Consider the following 25,050-nt stretch of genomic DNA (forward strand, 5'->3'; position numbering starts at 1 on the left):
CAATACTTTGACATGTCAAAGCATACATACACTCCGTTCACCCTTATGGACCGGAAAGTCCTTCAGCAAAACACATATACATACTCACGGGATGAATAAAAGTTATAAAAACACAAATTGTACAAATATAGGCAGATATCTACAAAACACAGGTACTGAACACTAAACCTAAAGTTATGAAAGGGTTCAACCTACTTCTACCAGAAATACACAATTAGAATACAAGTTCAAATAGTATATTTTATTAACTATAAAGAATCAATACAATGTCAATGGAATAAACATGTCTTATGCAAAACTGACCCTTAAAATGGATAATTACATTTCCCATTGGCCCTGGACAGATTTAAAAAAGAGGCAGGGGGATACTTTTAAAGCAGACTCCATCCCCAAGTCAATAGGGCTAAACTTATAAACCTTCCTCACCTTCATAAATTTACCCTGGCTTTAGTGATACAATTCATAAAGATTGGATAAGAACATGCACCTAACATAATATTACCAACAAAGAATTGCTTTTCATCACTCTAGTATTAGAAAGTCATGTTCACCAGTTGTTCCCCTCTTCAGAGGAAGCAGGAAATCTAACAAGCTGGTCAAATTAGATGGATATTCCTAATGGAGTTTCATGATCTCATCACAGTTTATATCCAATAAGATAAACAGTTGTGATTTACCTTTTAGTAATTAGGTCATGGTTAGGGTTTAAAAAAAAAAAAAGATTTGTTAACTTCCCTCAAATTCCCAGTTGGAGGATTCCTGAATGTTCCCTCCTGATTCCAGGTATCTTCCAACAGGGTTTTCTGGGACACCAGGGAATTTGGGGAAAGGCTCAGAGCCTGTCTGGTAAAACTAAAAGGTGGCTTGGTAGCCTCGATCTAAACCGAATTGTTTCGTTTCAATTCACGTATATTTTAGGGTTGCACCATTCACGCATGGTAACGAAAACTTTATTTAGGCCATAAGGTCCTACTTGTCTCACGTCTCCCCTTCAACTTCATCAAACTCCACAGTTTCTCCATATCCAACACCGCGATGGTATTTCCTATAGGCCGTTTTACTTTATGGTTGTCCGGTGTACAAAGATGTCTTCTTATGTGTCATTCCTGTTGGTGAAACCAACTGTGGCCATTACTGACTTGATCTTGCCAAAAGGTAGAGAAATAATAACCGTAGCCATTGCTGACATTGAGCCACATCTTGAAGAAAGTGAAACAAGCAGAAAATTCTGTTTGGATACAGGCTAGTTAGACGTGGGGATTTCAAATGCTCAGATGACATCTGACTGGGAATGAAGTGGCCACCTAATGGGACCTACGGGTCTTCCAATCCTGACACAATTCAGACAAACAAGTAGCACAATAAGTGAAAAACAAAAAAAACACAACAAAAAAACCGGCTGAACACAAAAGAGAAAATAGGAGAATTTCAGATACTTCCATTACATAGACCAGTGAAATAACAGAAAGCAAGAATTTGAAGAAAGGGAAAGAGATTAGTAGAAAACATTTATGAGACCAAAAAAAATAGAAAAAGAAAAGCATAATGGTTACATGTAATACATTATCATTGTCAGCAGGTTTCTACCGTTTGAGGGACAAAGCCTGATACAAACACACAAATTGTCAACAAGGCATGATTTCCAAATAATTTTACAATTTTTTTCTAAGCCTCATATAAATCATTCTAAAAATGTTCTAAAGCCTCATATAACCTTGTCCTGAAATACAATACTCATATGGTTCCAAATTAACAACCGAATTAAAAGATTCAATTGTATAAATGCACATTATATTCAAGGGGAAACTTTCTAGAAATAACAACTTTCAGCTGCTGTAACTTGTCTCACCCCTCCCGCTCCATTCAGAAAAAGCACACATTTTCTAATCCTAATATACTCCAAAAATACAGAAATTAGTTAAAAAAAACATGATAGCAAACAACATCTATTAGCCAATGGATGTCTGATCCACAATACAACCAACACACTACAGAACACATTATTAGCTACATTTGCCATCCATAGACACGAGCGATTTGGGTCATATTCATTAGGCAGAAACAGGTAGGGACTAGTTGGACTTGTATAATAAGAAACACAAAAATTCTGTTCTCAGTTACAAAATGTTCTAAAACATTTTCGGTTGCCTGCAACTAATGAATATGACCCTGGTTCAGTTGGTTAACCAGAACGTCAAAATGCCAATGAGTTCAAAGGTATGCCTGTCGTTTTGTTCCTCTCCTCTGTGTGATGTCCTGCTTGTTGGGGTTCTACTCATTGGGGTTGGGGTTGGCGTCAGGGTACACAGACAGGTCAAAGGTCAGCACTTTGCTGATGACGCAATCTCCTTGCTGTGGGGTGGGGGAGTGACGCTGTCAGTTTTACCCTTATCTCAGAAAACAGTTAGCATACATTGCTACATTCATTCTATTATCCAAAATGTGAGAGAAAAATGTCAAGACAGTCTTATAGTAATGTTTTATGTGAAAGCGAAGCATTACAAGGATTTATGGATAGCTGTGTTGCATCTTGTGTTGTGTTGCGTCTGTACCTCTGGATAGACCCCGATGAGAGAGTCAGCCTTGGTGTAGAACTCTTCCTTTAGAGAGATCACTATGGCCTGAGTGTTCACTGACTGGTCTTTGATGTAGTTGGCCACCTGCATAGATGGACAGTATTAGACATAACAGCATGGTCATGACATAACAAGGAGTGATGTCGTTAGTCATCTGGATAACATGGATCGACAACACATTAGACATCTCCAACCTATCCCTACAATATATAGTGCACTACTTTAATTAGTGCACTTACATCAAGAATAGGGTGCCATTTTAGACTGATAGTGGTTATAGTGAGATTTCAGGACAATGACATCGTAAACACATATGGGTATTTCATGCCATTAATAACGATAGTTCATGCAGCAGGGTTTTAGACACAGACCTTGCCAATGTTGGTGTTGTCCAGCGCAGCATCAATCTCATCCAGGACGAAGAATGGGGCGGGCTTGTAGCTGTGTATGGCGAACAGCAGAGCCAGGGCGGCTACAGTCTTCTCCCCTCCAGAGAGGTTGTCCATGGGTCTGAACCGCTTACCAGGGGCAACACAGTTATAGTTGATCCCATCCAGGTAAGGCTCCTCGGGGTTCTCCGGCCCAAGGAAGGCCTGGGATGAAGGAACACACCATCAACACACAGACAAAAGCTTTGTTCAAATCGAAAGGGGTGCAGTCAAACAGACCATTGACTTCATATGGAATGACCCCTATGTTAATGCAAATACCACATAATACAGTTTGTAGCTGGTTTTACTTGGTGGAACACGGTTCAGACTGTTTGTGCATGGTACAGTACTACTATGGAGTATTGCTGAGGGACAGTACCTGGGCAGAGCTGTTGCGTGACAGGGCTTTGTAGATCTCGTCGATGTTGGTGGATACAGCCTCAAAACAGGCGTTGAAGCGGTCAAACCTCTCCTTCTTGATCTGCTCAAACGCCTGCTTGGCCTTCTTGGCTCGCTTACGGGCCGCCTCAAACTCTGGAATACACAATAGAGCATCACGAACACATTACGCAAAGGAAGATGCATTCTTTCCTGTTTCGGTAACATTTGATACCATCTCTCTTGGCGAATGTAAGTTAGTCCATGTCTTCAGACTCATTCATCTCTCCTCCGTACCGTCGCTGGTCTCCTGGAACTTGTCCCTGACAGACTCTAGTTTCTCCATGGCCTTCATGTTGGGGGCGCTGATCCTCTGTAGTATGGACTGCTGCTCGTTGAGACGTTGCTGCAGCGTGTGCATCTCTGCCTTGATCTCATCCTCCGCCAGCGCGTCCTGAGAAACAGCAGACAAATATGTTAGGCGACTCATATCCTCAGACTCACGCTACATTTCAAACTCACGCCAAAAAAAAAAAAAAAAACAATCGCTGGGTATTGAATCATGGCTGAAATAGACAATTTACACGTACAGTCCCCCCACAGTCGATGGGGGAGATGAACTGCGTCCCAATTCTGCACACGTCTCCCAAAGTATGCACTTGGACAAATCCCAGACATAGCCTTAGTATGCAGTATGCACGGGTGGATTTCTTACCTTGAGGTCTTCAGACAGGATGCTGTAATCAATCTCTATGAGAGCCTCTTTAGCCAGGACAGTACTGGACGTTCTCTGACTGCTGCTGGACTCCTCCTGCTGGGAGCTCCCCTACACACAGAGAGAAACAAAAAGAGAATTACTTAACACATATATAAATAAGAGCAAACTAGAATGCTATTTAGCCCTAAACAGACCACTGTAGACTGACCCAAACTTAAGGAAAGCTTTGACGATGTACAGACTCAGTGATCATTGCCTTTTTATAGGGGAAGGCCACCTTAGGTTATGTGCACACCGCCTACAAAAGGAGGTGGAAACTGAGCTGCACTTCCTAACCTCCTGCCAAATGTTTGACCATAGAGACACATATTTCCCTCAGATTACACAGACCCACAAAGAATGAAACAAACCCAATTTTGATAAACTCCCATATCAGCAGCAAGATCTGTGACCTGTTGTCACAAGAAAAGGGCAACCAGTGAAGAACACCCTTGTAAATACAACCCATTTATTTTCCCTTTTGTACTTTAACTACTTGAACATAATATGACATTTGAAATGTCTTTATTTTTTTTGTGAGTGTAATGTTTTTATTGTTGATTATCTATTTCACTTGCTTTGGCAATGTAAACATATGTTCCCCGTGGAGAGAGCGAGCATGTCAGAGAGAGGGAGAATGTGAGAGAGAGGGAGAGAGAAAAAAGGTAGAAAGCTGGACAAACAGAGTGGGAGAGAAAGAGTGTTAAGTACCTCTCCCTGGCCGATGTCGTCCATGGTCCCAGAGCGTAGCGGCAGTCTGATGTCCTGCATCTTACAGGCCTGCAGCAGGTTGTGGCGATCGCTGCGTTTCTGCTCCAGCTTGGTCTCGATGGCCGTCACTTCCTTCTGCAGCTGGGTCAGCTCCCTGAGGGATTAACACGCATCGGTCAAACAATACCGCCGCAAACTGCAACGCTACAATACTAGTAACCATCTTTCCGGGTCAGCTCCCTAAGGTAAACACAAACACACAATTGTTGAACACAAACAAAAAAGCAAACGGTTATTTTTATTTTTTTTGTATCACATACAAGAATAATGTAGTAAGTAAGAAATATGTGCCTTTCAGAAATGGGCAGAAAAAGAGGATGAGAGTTTGTGTGCGCGCACGCGTCGATGGTTTGAGACTCACTTGTTGGCGCCTCCCAGTTTCTTGCGTATCTCCTCCATGTTGTGGTTCTTGTCGTTGACCTCGGACTTCTTGGTGAGGTGCTGGTTCTTCAGGTCCTGCAGCTGGGCCATGGTCTCGTCGATGATCTTCATGTGGCGGTGCTCCTCCTGGGAAAGAGACACAGGGAGGAAAAAAAAAGGTCAAAAACATCCAATCTCACCTAACAAAGAGAGTACACATTTGATTAACGCCATTGGTCTAAGAATTTAGACTACGTGCCGAGTCTCCTCCCTTCACCCGAGGCGTGCACACTCCTCGTCATGGATATAAAAGCTTCGGATTGGTGGACGGGTGGTTGGACGGAGTTTCCGCCATTGTTAAATCCATGAGTGGGAGTGTGCAACTAACTGCACATTTCAAGACTTAGTTCGGAAGCCGTTTATGTTAATCTCTCTTTACCTTCTTGAGTCGCTCTATCTCCGCCTCGTCCTTCTTGACGGTCTGCTCCCACATCATGACCTTCTCCTTGTCCTCTTTCAGCTGGTTTTTCTCATAGTCCAGCTGGATGCCCAGACGAGTCTTCTGGGTTTCAAACTCCAGCCTAAAGGTCACACAGACACAAAATGGATGCCGTTAGGTTAACACACTCAAAGAAACCGTGTCCCTCTCAAGGTCCCTCCCCTCAGACCTTTGCGTTTTAAGAAACAGGTGAGAGGATGTTAGGAATCAAAGGAAGATGAATTGAGGAAAAGCCTAAGAGACAGACAAAATGGCTGACTACAGCGCACAGAAACAGGTTCACATTCACAATGCCTATTCCCCCTCAGGAGACTGAAAAGATTTGGCATGTGTCCTCATATCCTCAAAAAGTTCTACAGCTGCACCATCAAAAGCATCCTGACTGGTTGCGTCACCGCCTGGTATGGCAACTGCTCGGCTTCCGACCGCAAGGCGCTACATAGTGTAGTGCGTGCGGCCCAGTAAATCACTGGGGCCAAGATTCCTGCCATCCAGTACCTCTATACCAGGTGGTGTCAGAAAGAGGCCTTAAAAATTACCAAAGACTCCAGCCACCCTAGTCATAGACTGTTCTCTCCGCTACTGCACAGCAAGCGGTACCTGAGCGCCAAGTCTAGGTCCAAAAGGCTTAACAGCTAATCGTACTATTTGCATTGACCCCCCCCCCACTGTTTATTATCTACGCATAGTCACTTTACCCCTACCTACATGTACCCCTACCTACATGTACATATTACCTCAACTAACCTGTACCCCCGCACATTTACTCAGTACCGGTACCCTCTATATGTAGCCTTATTTTATTGTTGACCTTTTATTTTTTACTTTAGTTTATTTTGCAAATATTTTCTTAACTCTTCTTGAACTGCACTGTTGGTAAAGGGCTTGTAAGTAAGCATTTCATGGTAAGGTCTACACTTGTTGCATTCGGCGCATGTGACAAATAAAGTTTGATTTGACATTGACACAATGGAGGTGAGTGACTTACCGTTTCTTGGCGATCTCGTTCTGTCTCTTCACCTTCTCCTCCTCGAACTCTCTGATGTTCCTGACCCCAATCTCCTTACAGAACTCGATAAACACCTCATCTTCCACAACGTTCATCCGGTCTCTCAAATTATTCACCTCCTTTTCACGGGATTGGATGATCCTCTTGATGTCGTTGATGCGAGGGCCGAAGTTAGCCAGCTCACTCTCCAGCTTGGATTTCTCCTACAGGTGATGGGAAAAGGACTTCAAGCTAGTCCAATGAAATCACAACAGTGTGTCTACGGGGTTCTAGAAACCCTACTGACACACATTGTGCAGTAAAAACCTCTATTGAGGACTTTAAATGACCCATAGATCACCACATCACATAAAAAGGCCACATGCAGCTCCAGAGCCACAAGTTGCAGACCCTTGGTTTAAGGCTACCGCTAAACGAACAGACACTGTGTTGCTACACGTCCATACCTGCATGTTGAGGGAGAGGTGTCGGGTCTTGGTCTGTTCCAGGTCACTCTGGGAGTATTTGAGTCTCATCTGGAGGCCGTGGGCCTGAGACTGAACCTGGCGCAGCTCTGCCTCCTTCCTCTTAGCCTTCATTTGCTCCTACACCCACAGAGAGAGAGAGAGATGCCCCATTGTTATTGTAGTCCTGTTCCTTTCAGAGAAGCATCATTGTTATCGTAGTGCTTGTGTTCAGTTATCAGCCTTGACAACATTCTAATAGATACATTAGGCTGCTTATCCAACTGCAGCTTGATAACGGCTAAGTAAAATAGGTTTTACGGTACTTAAGTTTCATATTAATATATGTTATAAGTATGGTAATATGTTATGAGCAATATTCCCTCTAAGCTCCCCCAGGACTACTAAATATCAGCCCGCGTAGAGAAGCACGAGATTAAAACTCAAGAAACTTGAGTGAAGTTCAGTTAACTCTATTAACATTTCCCTTTCATGTGGGAATTGTGATCGAATCAACACAATATTATCCACTTTCAATTCAACATAGCGAGATTTTTTTTTACTAATTATGCAAGACTTAATATGCAAAACTAACTATGCAAGAGATTTTGTTATAGACAGAACGCATCGGAGTAGGATTCTATTGCAATGACAAGCACGACTCAGCCCAGTACTCTACATGGTGCGCCATAACCAATCATAGCTGCAGTAAACCTATATGCAAATAGACCATTGCCATATATGGATCTGTGCCATTCACTTAGAACTGGGCTGTGTTTACAGCATGAGTGGTCGTGAGTAGATGTGCTTGTTTCTTTTTTTTTTTTTTTTTTATCAAAACGAGCGCTTCATGTAGCCACGTGTACACATTTGTTCATATCTGTTAGTGGTTAGTGAGTTATTAGCCCAATTATAGATCAGTCAGCAAGGGGGGAGTGATTGCTTCCTACAAGAGCACAATGTGTATTTCTAGAAATCTTTGAAAAGCGAGTCAGGTAAAGAGCTTTTTTGTCTTAAAGGGGCAGTATTGTATTCTGAGACAGCGAGTAGCATAATTTGTCTGATTCTCTGTAATTATGGTATGGGAATGACACATTGTATATTTTGTAAAGTGGTTTCTTACAAACACAACAACCTTTTCAGTCACTCCCTTGTCTGAAGGTGCTCAGAAACAGGTAAACAGGTTAATGTCAAGCCCTGCATGTTTTTTCACATTGGCTGCTACTGTAGGCTGAATGATAGAACAGCTATTTCCATGTTAAAATGTTATGGGATGGGTTATGGATTTCTCTATTGTTTTTGATGGTAGGCCACTCTGGTAGACCTACATTATTATAAAATAGCCACAGTAACCTACTTGACCAGTGTTAAAACTAACTTAAAGCAGGTACACCCTCAGTGTTCACAGTAAACGCGCCAGACGTCACACCGAATTGTCAACATTCAAGTTTGTGATCAGCAGACCTGAAATCTGCCCATGGCCAGAAAAAAAAAACAGAGGGAACATTGGTTATGAGGTAGGATGCTCCAAATCCCAATGGGATGTGTGACTGGTTTACCTTGAACGCCATAACATGTTATGATGATGCTGATGATGCTGACGATGCTCAAGACCCCAAGTGGCCAGAGTGACTGTTTACCTTGAGTTCCTCAGTGAGTTTCTCCTTCTTGTCCTTGAGTTTGTCCACGGCCTTCTCATCCCAGCGCCTGGCCTTAGCCTTCAGATCACTAGCGCCCCCAGAGATCACACCGGACTTCTGGAACAGAGTACCGTCCAGGGCCACTGTCTGGAGAGGGAGGTAAAGGGAAAGAGAGGAGTGCACGGATGAAGGGAGAGAGGGGTGGACAGTAATTTGCACGTCTTTCACTCAAGGTGTGTGTGCACCTTGTGTCTGTGCTTTCTACTAGCGTCTTGTTTTTCCACTTAAATTAACTAGGCTACTTTTCAATTTGCTGGTCAGAAAGGGGGAAAAAAAGTCTGCTGAGCCTTCTCCCGCTAGAATGAACGATATGCATCTTCTAGCAATCTATTGATAGGATAGGCGCCTGTCAGTCACAAACTGAGCGATGGCAGGGAAACACTGCTAGTTTGACAGTCTGCCGTCTGTCCTGCCTCTCGGTACCTGGGTGGGTGTGTGTGTGTGTGTGTGTGTGTGTGTGTGTGTGCGCTATGGTTGCAGTCTAATTTCTTTACACGGGGAGCGAGAGCATGAATTTGCATGTCCCATATAATGTGGTAACGACGAGTCTAAATCGACTTAGTCCATTGTTTTCTGACACCATTTATTTTCTTTAGCGTGCAGGGTCCGACATTAACGACGGCCCGGGGACAGTACAAACATGTGCCGGGCCAAGCTAAACGTTCTGATCCGTTGAGTCAGCCTCATTGCTTTTTTATTTTTAAAAATGATGCAGCCTAGGCCTACTGGTTGTATGAATTTGGGATCTATCGTCCTACCAGTGTCCCAGAGTTTGGTTGGAATAGGCTGGTTCTTTCTTGCACAAAACGACAAAGCTGACCAATAGAATAGGTTAACTTTTCTACCATGGGGGACAGTAGATTGACAGACTAGTGATTTTGCTGTTCATTGCCTGTATTGTTGGCTGAGGAAAAGCAAAATGTGGACAGTTATTCTAACTTCTTCAAATGCGCATCGGAATTCGGTAAGGACGCGCGCCGTTGCGTCCTCAAGTTGCATGTTTGGTGAAGATGAATTACCATGATCTAAATGTGATTTGTCATTCTGAGCACTGTAGTTGGACACCCTAATCAGGTTACGCACCCAATGCATATGGATCCAGTAAACAGAAACCCTGTATAGTACAACAGCTGATGAAACTAACCCCGTAAAAGTACGGGGGGGAGAAATATATAGTGTTTTTTCCTGATAGTTAATGGTAGAAAATACAATCTAGCATTAGAATGTACCAGAGGCCAACAAAATAGAGAATTTCATTTCCGGGGGAAGTCTGGCTGGCTACTTTTTGTATTTGGCTGGCTACTCCATGTGCTTGTTGAAAACACTATGGTGTGTGTGTGTATGCATCAGTGTGCGTGCGGTTTTTCTCCTACCTTGTGTCTGTAGGGTCCTCCAAAGGCGATGCGTCGAGCGTCCTCTACGTTCTCACAGACCAGTGCGTTACCACAGGCGTACTGCAGGGCCTTCTTAATGTGAGGCGGCTCGTAGCGGATCACATCGATCACCAGCTTGGCTCCACGCAGCTCACGCAGCTTCTCATCTGTAGGCTTCACCTGGAGACACACAGAGACACGGACAGTTAAGACTGACACAAACACAGAGCCGTAGACCAATAGACCGGACCGATACAGGTCTGTGTTCACATGGACATAATGCCATCGTGGAGTCCCATGTAAGTGACCAGTCCCGTTAAACTTAGTCTTCCCCAGTGTGTACCTCCAGATAGTCGAGGGGCAGGAAGGTCTCCGGCTCTCCTCTCTGCTCCTTGATGTACTGGATGCAGTCTCTGCCGGTCTTCTCCGAGTCCACGATGATGGCGTCCATGTTCTTGCCCAGCACCTTGGTCACGGCGATCTGAAACTTCTTCTGAGTGGGCTGACACAGGTCGATCAGACGGCCGTACTGCAGGGAAGAGGGAGAGAGAGTTGGAATATGTCAAAAACATTTCACGGCCACGTCAATATTCTGAGGGAAGAAACATGTCTAGAACACAAGAACAGTGAGCAGTTGCGGGGGAGAGTAAAACAGAGAAGGAAGAGGGCATCCGAGTGACAAGCATAGACAGCTTACTCTTTGGTCGTCCTATTGCTTACTCTGCCTCCAGTCCCCAGTCCTGCCACAGATCCGGGATAGAGTTCGCTGCTCTCCATGATCTCTGCTTTGTCTGGTAGCCTCTAGCCTTTACAGCTAACTGTGTGCTAACTATGCTAGCTGCAGCCTCCAGTAATTTTAGCACAGATCCAGCGTAGAATCTCCTAATACTCTGTGGTTGCCCTATGCCAACTGTCATCCCCCAGCCCAAACTCTGTATCTGTAGGTGCCCGCAGTCTTACCACAGATCCGGGATACAGTCTCTTGATGCTCTCCATGATCTCTGCTTTGCGTGCCTGCCTGCTGTTCTCCTGTCTGTCAATCCTGGCGTCGCCCAGCTGCTCCATCACCTAGGGAACAGAGATAAGATGTCAGTCAAATGTCCTCAGGCAATGTCGACTGATATGACATGGTCCTGGGACTTGCCATTTGCTACCAATCTACATAGCAGCAAACCCCACAGGAGACAGGCAAAACTGAAAATGTATCGGTTTTTTTCTCTCTTCTGATACAGTTATCATGTAATGTCAACACAAAATGTTTTAACTTTCCCAGTGCGTTTCAGAATCAACCAACAGCTTGGATTGGTTGATTGACATACAGATAGTGTTCCAGTACCTGGTTGAGTTCCAGGTTGATCTCGTCGATCCTCTTCTTGGCCCCCTCTACTTCCTCAGTCAGCTCCTCCTCCATTCTCTTCTGTTCATCCAGAGACTGCTTGCTGGTGGTAATGTAGTCCTCCAGCTTCTCAATACGCTTCTGGTTCTCCTCTATCTCGCGGAACTTCTGCTTGATCTTGGCCTGCAGACGTAACATACTAATAACGTTAATCTCTCTTTCAGTCAGTCACCTTTTTACATTGCGTGCCCCGACGAGCACAACCCTGTATTCCGTACCATCCTTATCCTTTACCTCAGTCTCCACTTTCTTCCTTTCCTCAAGGTCAAGCCGGTCCTGGTCGGCCTTCTGGTCTCTGTTGAACTTCTCCAGCTCCTGGGCCAGAGTGGCCGCCCGCTTACTGGCCTCCTCCTTCAGGCGGTGGTAGGCCTTCACCTGGGGAGTGGGAGGGAGGTGGTGAGTGTTAAATATTCACCTACATATTTGAGCGATAGTAAGTCTGGCTAACCTGGGATACGAACCACCGACCTTCCCATACATCCCTCACTGAGGCAACACTGCTGCCTGATAGTCCGCTGTAACCTTTCATAGAATCCCCGTCTATCTCCCTGTGACCATTCACATTTAACTTAGAACACCCTCATGACCGTTCATAGGCTCCAACCTGGTTTTCCTCCAGTGTGAGGTCCTGTCCCTGGCTCTGGGCCTCCTCCTCCATTCGGTCGTCGAACTCCTGCCGGGCCATCTCCACGGCGCCCTGTTCTTTCTCCAACTCATCCATGTCCCCCTTCCTCTTCTTGTATAGCTTCTGTGCGTTCTGGAGGGACTTCTTGGCTGCCTCCAGTTTTTTGATCTTGTGGGAGGTATTCTCTTTGGCCTTGATGTACTGCGGACGCTTTTGGTTCAGTTCAGCATCCTTCTCCCTGTAGGAGGAAGAGGGAGTGGAAAAGGTTAAGATATTAAATCGTTAACTTCCAAAATGGCAACAACTCCACCTGGTCTATCAAATCAATTCTTAGGCTCTTCTTCACAGTCTGTCCCCATTTCCCCTTGCTCCCTCCCTACGCACTTGACCTCCTCTACAGTCGGCTGGTCTCTCAATCCTCCCCAGCTCTTTCTCCCTCCCTCCCTCCCTACTCACTTTATCTCTTTCTCCACTGTCTGCTGGTCTCTCATCATCCGTCCCAGCTCTTTCTTCTTCTCCTTCAGTTCCTCCTCCACGTGGTCCATCTTCTTGCGGTCCTTGTCGATCTCCTTGTTGCGGTGCGACAGCTCGCGGTTCAGCTTGTCGATCTCGGCGTCGTTGTGGTACAGCTTGAACAGCTGCATCTGGACGTGGGCCTTCACCACCTCGTCCTTCAGACGCTGGTAACGCTCAGCCTGGAGAGGGGTAGGGAGAAGGTGTGAATGATACTTGAAAACTACAAAGGTTTGCAAATTGTGGGATAAATTTTTTTTTTTATAATAATAATGTTTTTTGTAATGGGGTCTATCAATCTGTCTCAATATTACCTTCTACCTATAGATGGGAAGTGTGAGTGAGCTCTCGTGAGAAAAGAAGGATGCTATCAGACTGGCTGTCTTCCATACCTCCTCTTTCTCCTGCTTGGCCTCTTTGCGTTCAGCGGCGATGTTCTTCTTGCGGTGGTAGTTAAATTGTGTGTCCTCCTCAGCCTTCACCATCTCCTTCTTCCTACGGTCGTACTCCTGAGCCAGCTCCCCAGACCGGGAGATCTCCTCAAACAGAGCAGTACGCTCCTTAGGGTTCTTCATGGCTATTGACTCCACTGCACCCTGATTGGGGAATACATAGAGGTCAGAGGTTACGAACACAGTGTTACACGGGGTAAGCGAGGTCCATGGGCGAACAGTCTCAAGGGTTCTCTCACCAAGAGAGCTCTCATCTATATTATTCGTAGCGGTCTATTTACCACCACAAACCGACGCTGGCACTAACACTCAACGAGCTGTATAAGGCCATAAGCAAACAAGGAAATGTTCACCCAGAAGCAGCGCTTCTAGTGGCTGGGGACTTTAATGCAGGCAAACTTCAATCCGTTTTACCTCATTTCTACCAGCTATAAGTTATACAGCTGCACCAACGAGAGCATCCTGACCGGTTGCATCACCGCCTTCTACCCCCAAGCCATAAGACTGCTGAACAACTAATCAAAATGGCCACCCAGACTATCTACATTGACCTCTCCCCTTTATTTTTACACTGCTGCTACTCGCTGTTTATTATCTATGCATAGTCACTTTACCTCGACTATCCTGTAACCCCACACAGTCACTCGGTACCGGTACCCCCTGTACATAGCCTTGTTATTGTTACGTGTATTACTTTTGGATTTATTTGATTTTTCTTTTACTTTAGTTTATTTAGTAAATATTTTAGCAACTATTTCTTGAACCGCATTGTTGGTTAAGGGATTGTAAGTAAGCATTTCATTGTAAGGCCTGTTGTATTCGGCGCATGTGACAAATAACATTAGATTCACTTTTAAGGAAGCTCTACACATATTCTGCTCAAATATGCTAATTGTTTGCATGTGCGTATGTAATGTACATTTTGTATGAAGAAAGAACAAGAAAATCTGTCTACTTACGCAAAAGAAAAATGTAGATATATATTTTTTTTGCATGCGACTATTAACGTGTGTGTATGTTACTGTTTGAATCAGTTCTCACCTGGAAGACGAGGAAGTTCCTGGCCTTGATGAGGATTCCTAGTTTCTCCAGCTCCTCGCTGTACTCTGCCAGATTCACCACCTTACTGTTGATACGGTACTCTGACGACGAGCCTGACACACAGAGAAGATTTGTGATAGTTATGGCAATCCAACAAAAGATCAGAAAACCAAGGGTCTGTCCAAAATGGCACCCTATTCCCTATATAGTGCACTACTTTTGACCAGGACCCAAAGGTACTGCACTATGTAGGGATTTGAGTGCCATTTCAGACTCTGCCCAACACCACAAATTGGACAAGCAAACATTAAGGGAAGCATCACAGCCACACAGTTTATCACATCTGGATGTGGAGAAAGCTGTGGCATACCAATGATGATTCTGGTGAAGGTGCGCTCTTCCCCACTGTCCTCATGGTACACCATGCTCACAAAGGCTCTGTTGGCTGCTGGCTTCCCCACGGGAGCTCCATGGATCAGGTCCTTCAGAGTCTTCACACGCAGGTTGCTGGTCTTCTCAGCCAGCACAAAGCTGATGGCGTCCATGAGGTTGGACTTGCCTGGGAGGGAGAGAATATGAATGGGAATCAATGGCGTCAGCGAATGAACTACTCAAGTCATGCAAATATTGTTTACTTGGAAAAGGACATAAACTAACTTAGGACCAGGATAGGTTGATACCTAATCAGCTGCACAACTGAATGCATTCAACCGAAATTTGTCTTCCGATTGCACTCACCCCCTCTGAATCAGAGAGGTGCGGGGGCTGCCTTAAATCGACATTGACGTGATCGGCGCACGGGACTACATTAAACTGTTGATCTAGCTAATGTGTATTAGATCAACTACCTGCAAGGTCTCATTCAAAGTCACCCGAGGGCACGACAAAACCTATTCCCCCTCAGGAGACTGAAAAGATTTGGCATGGGTCCTCAGATCTTCAAAAGGTTTTACAGCTGCACCATCGAGAGCATCCTGACGGGTTGCATCACTGCCTGGTATGGCAACTGCTTGGCCTCCGACCGCAAGGCACTACAGAGGGTAGTGCGTACGTCCCAGTGCATCACTGGGGTCAAGCTTCTTGCCATCCAAGACCTCTATACCAGGCAGTGTCAGAGGAAGGCCCTAAAAATTGTCAAAGACTCCAGCCACCCTAGTCATAGACTGTTCTGGCAAGCGGTACCGGAGCGCAAAGTCTAGGTCCAAGAGGCTCCTAAATAGCTTCTACCCCCAAGCCATAAGACTCCTGAACAGCTAATTAAATGGCTACCCAGACTATTTGCATTGCTGCCCCCCCCTGCCCACACACACACACACACACACACACTCTCTCTGTTATTATCTATGCATAGTCACTTTAATAACTCTACCTACATGTACATATTACCTCGACACCGGTGCCCCCGCACACTGACTCTGTACCGGTACCCCCTGTATATAACCCCGCTATTGTTATTTACTGTCGCTCTAATAATGTGTTATTCTTATCTCTTAATTTTTTGGTTGTTGGTATTTTCTTAATTGCATTGTTGGTTAAGGGCTTATAAGTAAGCATTTCCCTGTAAGGTTGTATTCGGCGCATGTGACAAATACAATTTAATTTGTCAGTGAGGAAAACGTTTATCATAGTAAAAGGTTTTGGACCCGTGGCTAACTAGATACAGTTATAACAACAACAACAACAACAACAATGTAGCTAATATTCAATAGAAAGCAAGTGTTCATATGCTGTCGTTATCGACAAAGTAACAAGTACAGCCGCCCATGCATGCATTGATGCAAATAGTCAACCCGGCTAAACTAGCATTAGCTAGCAATCTAGCTAGGACTAGCAGTACAGTAATGTTAGCATTAGCTAGATAGCCTACTTGCAATGTTGATTGGCCACTACTTACCGGATCCATTGGGTCCAATAATCGCGGTAAACTTGTGAAAGGGCCCGATGATTTGCCTGCCCTTGTAAGATTTGAAGTTTTCGATCTCTATTAGTTTCAAATAACCCATTTTGATCAGATCTCTTGTGCGGAAACAGAAGAATGAATATGTGTTGTTGTGCTAGCAGCTAATGTCGCTAATGCTAGCTAGCTTTTGAACTCAAACGAGAAACATGCAAGCAAATTGTAAACACTTAAAAAATAAAAAATAAGCTAAAGTTGCATAATTGGTTGGTGTGCCCGGCTAACTAACTCGATTAGCTTGCAAGCTAGCTTTCAAAATGTACGACTGCAACAACAATGCGCCATTTTACAGTCCTCCTACTCGAGTTGAGACCTCTGAGCGCGCGCGTAAGTGAATTAGTTCTCGCGAGATGTTGCTGTTACAACGTATCCAAAAGCGCCACAAAGCTACTGTTTATTTTTCACATTTAACAAAATAGCATTGTAATGACACTCACTGGTGTCATTATTATTACAGTGAAACTGATATGGTCAATCGTGTCATCTAAATACTTTTTTGTTGCACATTTAGTTCGCTGGTGTTGCCATGGTGATTTGTATCGTCTAAACAAAAGGCGAGTGAAGAAGGTGACCTTTGCATGATGATAATTGCACCTGTTTTTTGGTACGTTTTGGTAAAGTTTTCATGTTATTAGGAATGTTTAATCGCCAAAGCAAAAAAATCATTGTCTTGTTAAACTTTTATGCTTACTATAGATACACCAAACCTAGAAGAGTCATGTATAAAGTGGATTTGCCGGTGGACAACTCCGCGGATGTGGCAGTGGAACGCCGACGGGCCGCAGAGGCTGCGCGCCAGGCTCGCATTTTCAACACCAGACACCGAGTGATGGGTCTGGATCTCAAAGCACTGGAGCAACAGGTGGTGGAGAACAAAGAACGGGAGGAGATGGCGGGTCAGCGAGAGAGGGCTTTCGGTAAGCACAAGGCAAGGGGACAAGTTGAAGTTTTAGAGGAGGAACTTAGGAAGAACCAAATTTGAAAGCATTTTACCATAAATTGCCTATGTGTTTTTTTTTTTCAGACATGTTGAGAGTGACTCAAGATGAAGTGTTGATGAAACAGCAGCAGGAGGAAGAGGAGAGGAGAGCAGAGTTAAACAGAGACCTCATCCAGTACCGGGCCATCCGACAGCGGGCAGAAGACACCCGGGATGCTGATCTCAATGTTCACCGGCAGGGGGCGCTCGGGTTGTCCATTCCCATCCCAGAGTCTGAGCTGGGGCCTGCCAGTATGCAAGTGTTCCAGGTATCACAGATGACACTATTATAAGCAACAAGATATCAAAGTGTTAAATAGGGAAATATGTTGGAATGAATGAATAATGGAAATACATATCTCCTGACCTGGATTTTAGCTAATTTTCTTTTGAAGCATTTTACTTATTTACTGATTGTGTGTTTTCATGGACATTTACATTTTAGCAGACGCTCTTATCCAGAGCGACATACAGTAGTGAATGCATACATTTCATACATTTGCTGTGCTGGCCCCCCGTGGGAATCAAACCCACAACCCTGGTGTTGCAAATACCATGCTCTACCAACTGAGCTACAGGGAAGGCTGCATTGCTGTATTGTATGTATGTATGTATTGTATGTATGTATGTATGTATGTATGTATGTATGTATGTATGTATGTATGTATGTATGTATGTATGTATGTATGTATGTATGTATGTGTGTGTATGCGTGTGTGTCTTTTTCTTCTGCTTCTGTTTTGTATGCTGTACTCAGGGAGAAGGCATTGGGGACAATGACAAGAGGAGAGCTCAGATGGAGCAGACAGAGAGAGCACTACGAGCACAGAGAGAACAGAGTGAGAAACTGCACAAGGAGAAGAAACTCAAAGGTGAAACAGACACACAGCTATCATACACACTATGCACAACTGCACTGTACACACCTACACTACACATCACCCGCACAAATAACACAACACGCTCTCATATGCATAACTACACCCTAAAACATTAGCATCTTCCATCAACGCCACCTGAGAATAGGCACTGTGACCGTGGGAGTGTATGAGTGGTGTTTGTGCAGGATGACAAGGCATTTGGATGATTTAAGGACACTATCTAAACTAAATGTGTGTGTCTGTGTGTGTGTGTGTGTGTGTGTGTGTGTGTGTGTGTGTGTGTGCAGAGCTACTGAAAGGCAAGGAGCTGGTACAGCAGGACCTGAGGGCTGTTCAGTTAGACGCTCTGGAAGAGGAGTGTAAGAGGGCTGGCCGCATCGCTCTCAACAACTACAACCATGCTCAGGTACACACAGTCTCAAGCACGCCACCAGCCAAGGATGCACTGATGAGACTGGGAGCTGTGACATGTACTCAGACAGTATATCTTTTTTTAATTACAAAGCTAATTGAAGACATTAAGAGATGCGTACACACACAGGGGAGATGACAAGCACATTAGAGGCGCTAAGCAACCTGCACGGGGAGTAAACTGCTTTGCGCTCACCCACGACCACACAAACTGCTTTGATGTATGCGTGGGCAGATAGTCTCCTTTCTAAAAAAGCTTTTTCCCTCGTCTCATTTGCCTGACTTGACTTGATATTAATAGATTCTCCCCAGTGCTAGGCATCATTATAAATGGTTCTGGTCACACTGGTTTTCATGTCAATGTGGTTTGTATTCGTTTAATCACTTTGGTACTATTTTCAGAAGTATGTGGTACATTTTCATAACTCTAAGCACAACACTCCAAACTGGTCACACATGTAACGGAGCCAATCTTTCATTCAAAACCTGTCATTGTGCATTCATTTGGATTGTAAACATCTCTCACCACACAAGCATTGATTCAAAACACAAGTTTATTGTGAAATGTAATGAGAACATTGGTTTAATCACTAAAACACAACATAATGATGTGTTTTCAATTTAGTCATTTTAAATACCAGTTAATCCAATAGCAAAACAATGCAAGATATGTGTTTCAAATCACCCATAGAAGTGCTGAAAATATGCTACAGTACTGTAAATTACAGTTTCCACATTTGGCAATGCACTTCTATTACCCAGCAAAATTGATAGAAAATCTATAATTTCCATAATATCTATCCAATGTGTAATCAAAGGTGTGATCAATGAAGACATCCTCTACAGTCAATCATGCAAAGAAATATATATTTTTCAAATATATTAGCAAAAAAGGTATACTGTCTTTAATCAAATGTAAGAAATGAAATGAACCTAATTAAATTTTAGTCATTTAGCAGACCCTCTTATCCAGAGCGACTTACAGTAGTGAATGCATACATTTCATGCATTTTTTAGTACTGGCCCCCCGTGGGAATCAAACCCACAACCCTGGCATTGCACACACCATGCTGGCGTTGCAAACACCATGCTCTACCAACTGAGCCACAGGGAAGACAAATATATTTTCGAGCCAGCCAGGAGTCGAACCTAGAATCTTCTGATCCGTAGTCAGACACGTTATCCATTGCGCCACTGGCCCCATAATGAAAATAAAACAATGTTTAGCACGCATTAATTTGCATCACGCCTGTCTTAAGCATTTGGCCATAAATTCTCATCCACATCACAGTGAATGTCATTGTTCATGCACCGCGGGAAAAACCTTTTGGCATGGAGAATCCAAGCTTGACATTGGTCTGCATTGATGTCGTCACATGCCTCATCCATGGCCAGGAGAGTGGCGCGCTCATGGGGATGGCGATCGTACACCTTCCACCTCCATGCTGAATAAAATCAATAGGGATGAGGAAAGGAGAGTATGGGGGCAGGTATAGGTTCACGAATCAGGGATGGGCCCGAAACCATGCCTGAACCACCTCTGCATGGTGGAACCTGACATAATCCCACACAATGACATGGGTGACCCTTCACCTTAACAGGCCTGCTCAATTTCATTGAGAAACACATTGAGGTGAGCAGCGTTGTAGGATCCTAGTAATGGCCTACGTCCTACCACACCATCTTCAGAGATAGCTGCGCACATGGAGATGTTTCCCCCACGTCGTCCAGGCATTTGGACGGTCGCCCGTTGGCTGATGAGTTTTGGCCAGATTGAAGCCTGCTCCGTCAACAAAGATATACTTGTGATGGTTCACAGCAGCATCAAGCACCATCACCCTCAAAAAATATATTTTGGTTAGTTATTTTTTACATATTGTGATATTGTGAAGTAGCATGCGCATTAATAGGAACAGTAATGCAGTATATAGTGCTGTACCTGAACATACTCGGCCCGCAGTTGTTTCACCCGGTCGTTGTTTCTCTCATAAGGTACCATGTAAATGTGTTTCATAGATACCTGGTGCCTCTTCAAAAGGCGGGCGATTGTTGGTAGGCTGATGGATGCCACATTGGCAAAGGTGTCATCGTTCTCCTCAATGGCCTGCTTTATTTTGGACAGCTTTATGTCATTCCTGGCCCTCACCATTTCCACCACTGCCCACTCCTGCTGGTCAGACAGCACACGGCCACGGGCACCACCATGGGGTGTTCTGTCAATTATGAGGGTAGAACAGAGTATACTGTCAATAGATCATACTGTAAGAATACTGTAACATGTGTTGTGAATTTACATGCATTACAATGTAATTGACTAAATGTAATGGTAAAGCATGGTGCATATCCTGCAGTTTTCTTGGCGAAATGTTCTCATGATCGAATTGACAGTTGATCTTTTCATATTGGGGTGAACTAGTCTGGCAACCTCTGCCATGGCAAGGCCTCAGTTTACCACGTGCCTCCCTCTCTCTGATGTCCACCTCTTTGACGGGGCCCATGCCCACCTCTTTGACTTCTGACGGGGCCCATGCCCACCTCTCTGTTGGGGCCCCTGGTCCATGAGCTCTTTGGTTTCTTCCTCCCCCTTGCTGTCGTCTATACTGCTCCATATTGAAAGAAATTGCAAGTGTTTTTAATATGGTAACCACTATGTGAACTCAATTAGCAATAACGACTAGTCATTATGTATGGTTATCATGTATCATACATGTCATTTAGATGTTTCTACTTTACAAACACACCTTCTATCTGTAGTTCTCAAAATCTATTTATAGTAGACAGACCAGTTTAAAATCTCTAGGTTTACCAAACGGTTAAGTGATTAACCATTAAGCGGTTGGATTAAGTGATGGTCAAATGTATTTAAACAAATGAAGAAGAGAATCATATGAAAAGTATTGTGAGCATTGCATTGTGACAGGCCGTTACTTTATATGAAATGTATTTCTAGATGAAACACTGATTAGGTTTGGTGGAAAAGTTACTGTGTGATTGTGTGTGTGGTACTTAGTCAATTGAAAAGGTGCTTGAAGTTGAGGGGGAAAAAAACTGCCTTTTTGATGGTCTGTTTAGATTTTTGTACAAAGAGTTGTGAAATTTTACCACATACTTGTGAAAATAAAGCAGAAAAACTGTAATAACCCTTTATACACCGTAGCTTAGCTACACTTCAGACAGACAGTGTGGTTCAGACAGAGATATCTCCAGAGCCCTTTTAGCAGGTAGCCTCTTAGGAGGTAATTGACTGTCTCCAGATAGACATGAAGGCCCTTGCTCTCTCTAGGACCAAATGAACCGTAACCATAGAAATTAGGTTGAACAGTAAAGGTTCGATTCAACCTGTATCGCGGAAGTACAGCACTATAGCGTAATTGAAAAGTAAATGTAATTTCAGATTGAGCCGACATATGCAGAGCTTACCGTGAATGCAGTCTCCGTAAACGCAGGAACATTGCCTTTAAATTACAGACACGCTATAGTGCTGAACTTCCACGATACAGAATTAATCAAGTCCTAAATATACACTGAGTGTACAAAACATTCCTAATATTGAGTTGCACCCCCTTTTGCCCTTAGAACAGCCTCAATTCGTTGGGGCATGGACTCTATAAGTTGTCGAAAGCGTTCAACAGGGATGCTGGCCCGTGTTGACTCAAATGCTCCCACAGTTGTGTCAAGTTGGCTGGATGTCCTCTTGGTAGTGGACCATCCTTGATAGGCACAGGAAACTGTTGAGTGTGAAAAACCCAGTAACATTTTCTTACGTGACAGCCTTATTCTAAAATTGATTAAATAGTTGTTTTTCCTCATCAATCTTCACACAATACCCCATAATGACAAAGCAAAAACAGTTTTTAGTTGACAAAAAAAATATCACATTTACATAAGTATTCATACCATTTACTCAGTACTTTGTTGAAGCACCTTTGGCAGTGATTACAGCCTCAAGTCTTCTTGGTTATGACGCTACAAGCTTGGCCCACCTGTATTTGAGGAGTTTCTCCCATTCTTCTTTGCAGATCCTCTCAAGCTCTGTCAGATTGGATGGGGAGCATCACTGCATAGCTATTTTCAGGTCTCTCCAGAGATATTTGATCGGCTGGGCCACTCAGGGACATTCAGAGACTTGTCCCGAAGCCACTCCTGCATTGTCTTGGCTGTGTGCTTATGGTCATTGTCCTGTTGGAAGGTGAATCTTCGCCCCAGTCTGAGGTCCTGAGCGCTCTGGAGCAAGTTTTCATCATGGGTCTCTCTGTACTTTGCTCCGTTCATCTTTCCCTCGATCCTGACTAGTCTCCCAGTCCCTGCTGCTGAAAAACATCCCCAGAGCATGATGCTGCCACCACCATGCTTCACCATAGAGAAGGTGAGTTCAATCTTGGTTTCATCAGACCAGCGAATCTTGTTTCTCATGGTCTGAGAGTCCTTCAGGTGCCTTTTGGCAAACTCCAAGTGGGCTGTCATGTGCCTTTTACTGAGGAGTGGCTTCCGTCTTGCCATTCTACCATAAAAGCCTGTTTGGTGGAGTGCTGCAGAGATGGTTGTCCTTCTGGAAAGCTCTCCCATCTCCACAGAGGAACTCTGGAGCTCTGTCAGAGTGACTATCGGGTTCTTGGTCACCTCCCTGACCAAAGCCCTTCTCCCCCAATTTCTATGTTTGGCCGGGCGGCCAGCTCTAGGCAGAGTGTCGGTGGTTCCAAACTTCTTCTATTTAAGAATGATGGAGGCCACTGTGTTCTTGGGGACCTTCAATGCTGCAGACATTTTTTAGTACCATTCCCCAGATCTGTGCCTCTACACAATCCTGTTTCGGAGCTCTACGGACAATTCCTTTGACCTCATGGCTTGGTTTTTGCTCTGACATGCACTGTCAACTGTGGGACCTTATATAAACAGGTGTTTGCCTTTCCAAATCAGGTCCAATCAATTGAATTTACCACACGAGAAATCCAATCAAGCTGTAGAAACATCTCAAGGATGATCATTGGAAACAGGATGCACCTGAGCTCAATTTCAAGTCTCATAGCAAAGGGTCTGAATACTTATGTAAATAAGGTATCTTTTTTTTTTTTTTATAAATTCGCAAAAACATAAAAACCTGTTTTCGCTTTGTCATTATGGGGCATTGTGTGTAGATTGATGAGGATTATATTTTTAAAAAATCAATTTTAGAGTAAGGCTGTAACACAACAAAATGTGGGAAAAGTCAGGGGTTCTGAAAACGTGCCGAATGCACTGTATCAGTGGTTGGGTGCACCTTCTACCTACTCCCCAGATCTTGTGACAGTGACCCTTAACTCTCTCGTCTCTTAGGAGGTCATGGAACTTTTGGTCTAACGTCTTACCCTTGAACTCTAAACCTATCTATGACCCCCACCCACAGGCTGCAGAGTGTGTAGAAAAAGAGAGGAAGGAGCGCATGAGGAAGGAGGGCAAGGAGATGGCGGAGGTGTGGCACATGGTGACATCGGACATCCTAACGGAATGTCCCAAGGCTGCGGAGAGACAAGTAGACGGAGGCCCAGTGGGCGGGCCCAGGGTGCTGACGGACAGGTGGAGGGGGATGAGCCCCGTCCAGCTGAGCGCCATCCGCAGGCAGAGAGAGGAACAGCGCCTAGAGGGAAAGGTAATGATAACGACTTTAATTTTAGTGCAAGTCTTGTGCAAATTTTCCATTGACACCAATACATATTTTAAAGTCAAATCAGTTCAAAATCTGCATTCAGCTTAAAGAGAACACATTCATTCATGATTGTTGTGATTATATAATAAAGATTGTTTTATCTCTATGGTGGTGATAGGCAATCACTATTGTTGATTGCTTATTGAAGAAGCAATCTCATCATGAACCTCTCCTTCGATCTTCACCCTCAGGCTTATGATCATATTTCTCATACTTCCCCAATTTTCTCAAATCATTTAGAGGCTGAGGGAGATTGAGAAGCAGAGAGACGCTGCCTGGGACTTCCAGCGCATGGTGCAGACCCGAGAGGATGAAGAGGAGGAGAGGAAAGCGATGGAGCTGAAGAAGGAGAAGAGGATTGAGATGGACCGATACAATGAACAGCTGGCCAGAGATCAGCGCGAACAGTAAGCACACAAACCACACTCAGACACATCAATCTTTACATTCTTTCTTTACAGATACTGGGCGAGACACGTCATGGCACATAACCGCACAAACACTTTACTGTCAAAGTATAAACAGATACTATACACGGTGAAAGAATTGAAAGTCCCAGTTTTCACATAAAAATAGACATTTTAATTGTGAAACAGACATTGACAGTGTATTTTCTCCATCTCATCTCCACCAGTCAGCAGTACCTGTCCAAGACACTGTACACCAACAGACCCACGGCCCGGTACTTTACTCAGTTCAGCAGCAGCTCACGCTGAGATGACCAACACAAACTCACCGCACAATACTGGATCTCAGATTTAGACGATATGCACAACACAACAAGCAAATAAAGTTTATGATATAGTCATACTTTA

At 44.1% G+C, this 25,050-nt stretch overlaps 2 protein-coding genes and 1 non-coding gene across 3 annotated transcripts; 1 reads left to right on the top strand and 2 right to left on the bottom strand.

Annotated features, from left to right (window-relative positions):
* Positions 1-226: 226 nt before the first annotated feature.
* smc1a (structural maintenance of chromosomes 1A) lies at positions 227-16,604 on the bottom strand. Its single transcript, XM_014135833.2, has 23 exons — positions 16,219-16,604; positions 14,695-14,883; positions 14,325-14,437; positions 13,224-13,427; positions 12,775-13,013; positions 12,298-12,556; positions 11,928-12,068; positions 11,634-11,816; positions 11,258-11,365; positions 10,641-10,826; positions 10,298-10,477; positions 8,865-9,011; positions 7,228-7,365; positions 6,761-6,984; positions 5,713-5,854; positions 5,275-5,420; positions 4,854-5,007; positions 4,101-4,211; positions 3,683-3,839; positions 3,387-3,541; positions 2,948-3,169; positions 2,553-2,660; positions 227-2,352 (listed from the first exon to the last, which is right to left on the bottom strand). The coding sequence occupies exons 1-23, from the start codon at positions 16,325-16,327 to the stop codon at positions 2,272-2,274; spliced, it is 3,696 nt and encodes a 1,231-aa protein (XP_013991308.1). The 5' UTR covers positions 16,328-16,604; the 3' UTR covers positions 227-2,271.
* A 35-nt stretch (positions 16,605-16,639) lies between these two features.
* On the top strand, positions 16,640-25,050 carry ribc1 (RIB43A domain with coiled-coils 1). Its single transcript, XM_014135834.2, has 8 exons — positions 16,640-16,885; positions 16,978-17,198; positions 17,306-17,529; positions 18,018-18,132; positions 18,429-18,547; positions 23,936-24,178; positions 24,476-24,642; positions 24,870-25,050. The coding sequence occupies exons 2-8, from the start codon at positions 17,000-17,002 to the stop codon at positions 24,949-24,951; spliced, it is 1,149 nt and encodes a 382-aa protein (XP_013991309.1). The 5' UTR covers positions 16,640-16,885; positions 16,978-16,999; the 3' UTR covers positions 24,952-25,050.
* Positions 19,681-19,753, bottom strand: trnar-acg (transfer RNA arginine (anticodon ACG)). The gene has a single exon. It is a non-coding gene; the product is annotated as a tRNA-Arg (tRNA).

Source organism: Salmo salar, chromosome ssa13 (genome assembly GCF_905237065.1).
Source record: "Salmo salar chromosome ssa13, Ssal_v3.1, whole genome shotgun sequence".
Lineage (NCBI taxonomy): Eukaryota > Metazoa > Chordata > Actinopteri > Salmoniformes > Salmonidae > Salmo > Salmo salar.

Excerpts from the sequence above, each read along its gene's own strand:
- smc1a (XM_014135833.2), bottom strand. The coding sequence starts at position 16,327 with ATGGGTTATTTGAAACTAATAGAGATCGAAAACTTCAAATCTTACAAG. Across the intron at positions 14,438-14,694 it reads CTTCACCAGAATCATCATTG|GCTCGTCGTCAGAGTACCGT; the intron begins GTATGCCACAGC and ends TCTGTGTGTCAG. Across the intron at positions 11,817-11,927 it reads GGAAGAAAGTGGAGACTGAG|GCCAAGATCAAGCAGAAGTT; the intron begins GTAAAGGATAAG and ends TTACGTCTGCAG.
- ribc1 (XM_014135834.2), top strand. The coding sequence starts at position 17,000 with ATGTATAAAGTGGATTTGCCGGTGGACAACTCCGCGGATGTGGCAGTG. Across the intron at positions 18,133-18,428 it reads CAAGGAGAAGAAACTCAAAG|AGCTACTGAAAGGCAAGGAG; the intron begins GTGAAACAGACA and ends GTGTGTGTGCAG. Across the intron at positions 24,179-24,475 it reads AACAGCGCCTAGAGGGAAAG|AGGCTGAGGGAGATTGAGAA; the intron begins GTAATGATAACG and ends CAAATCATTTAG.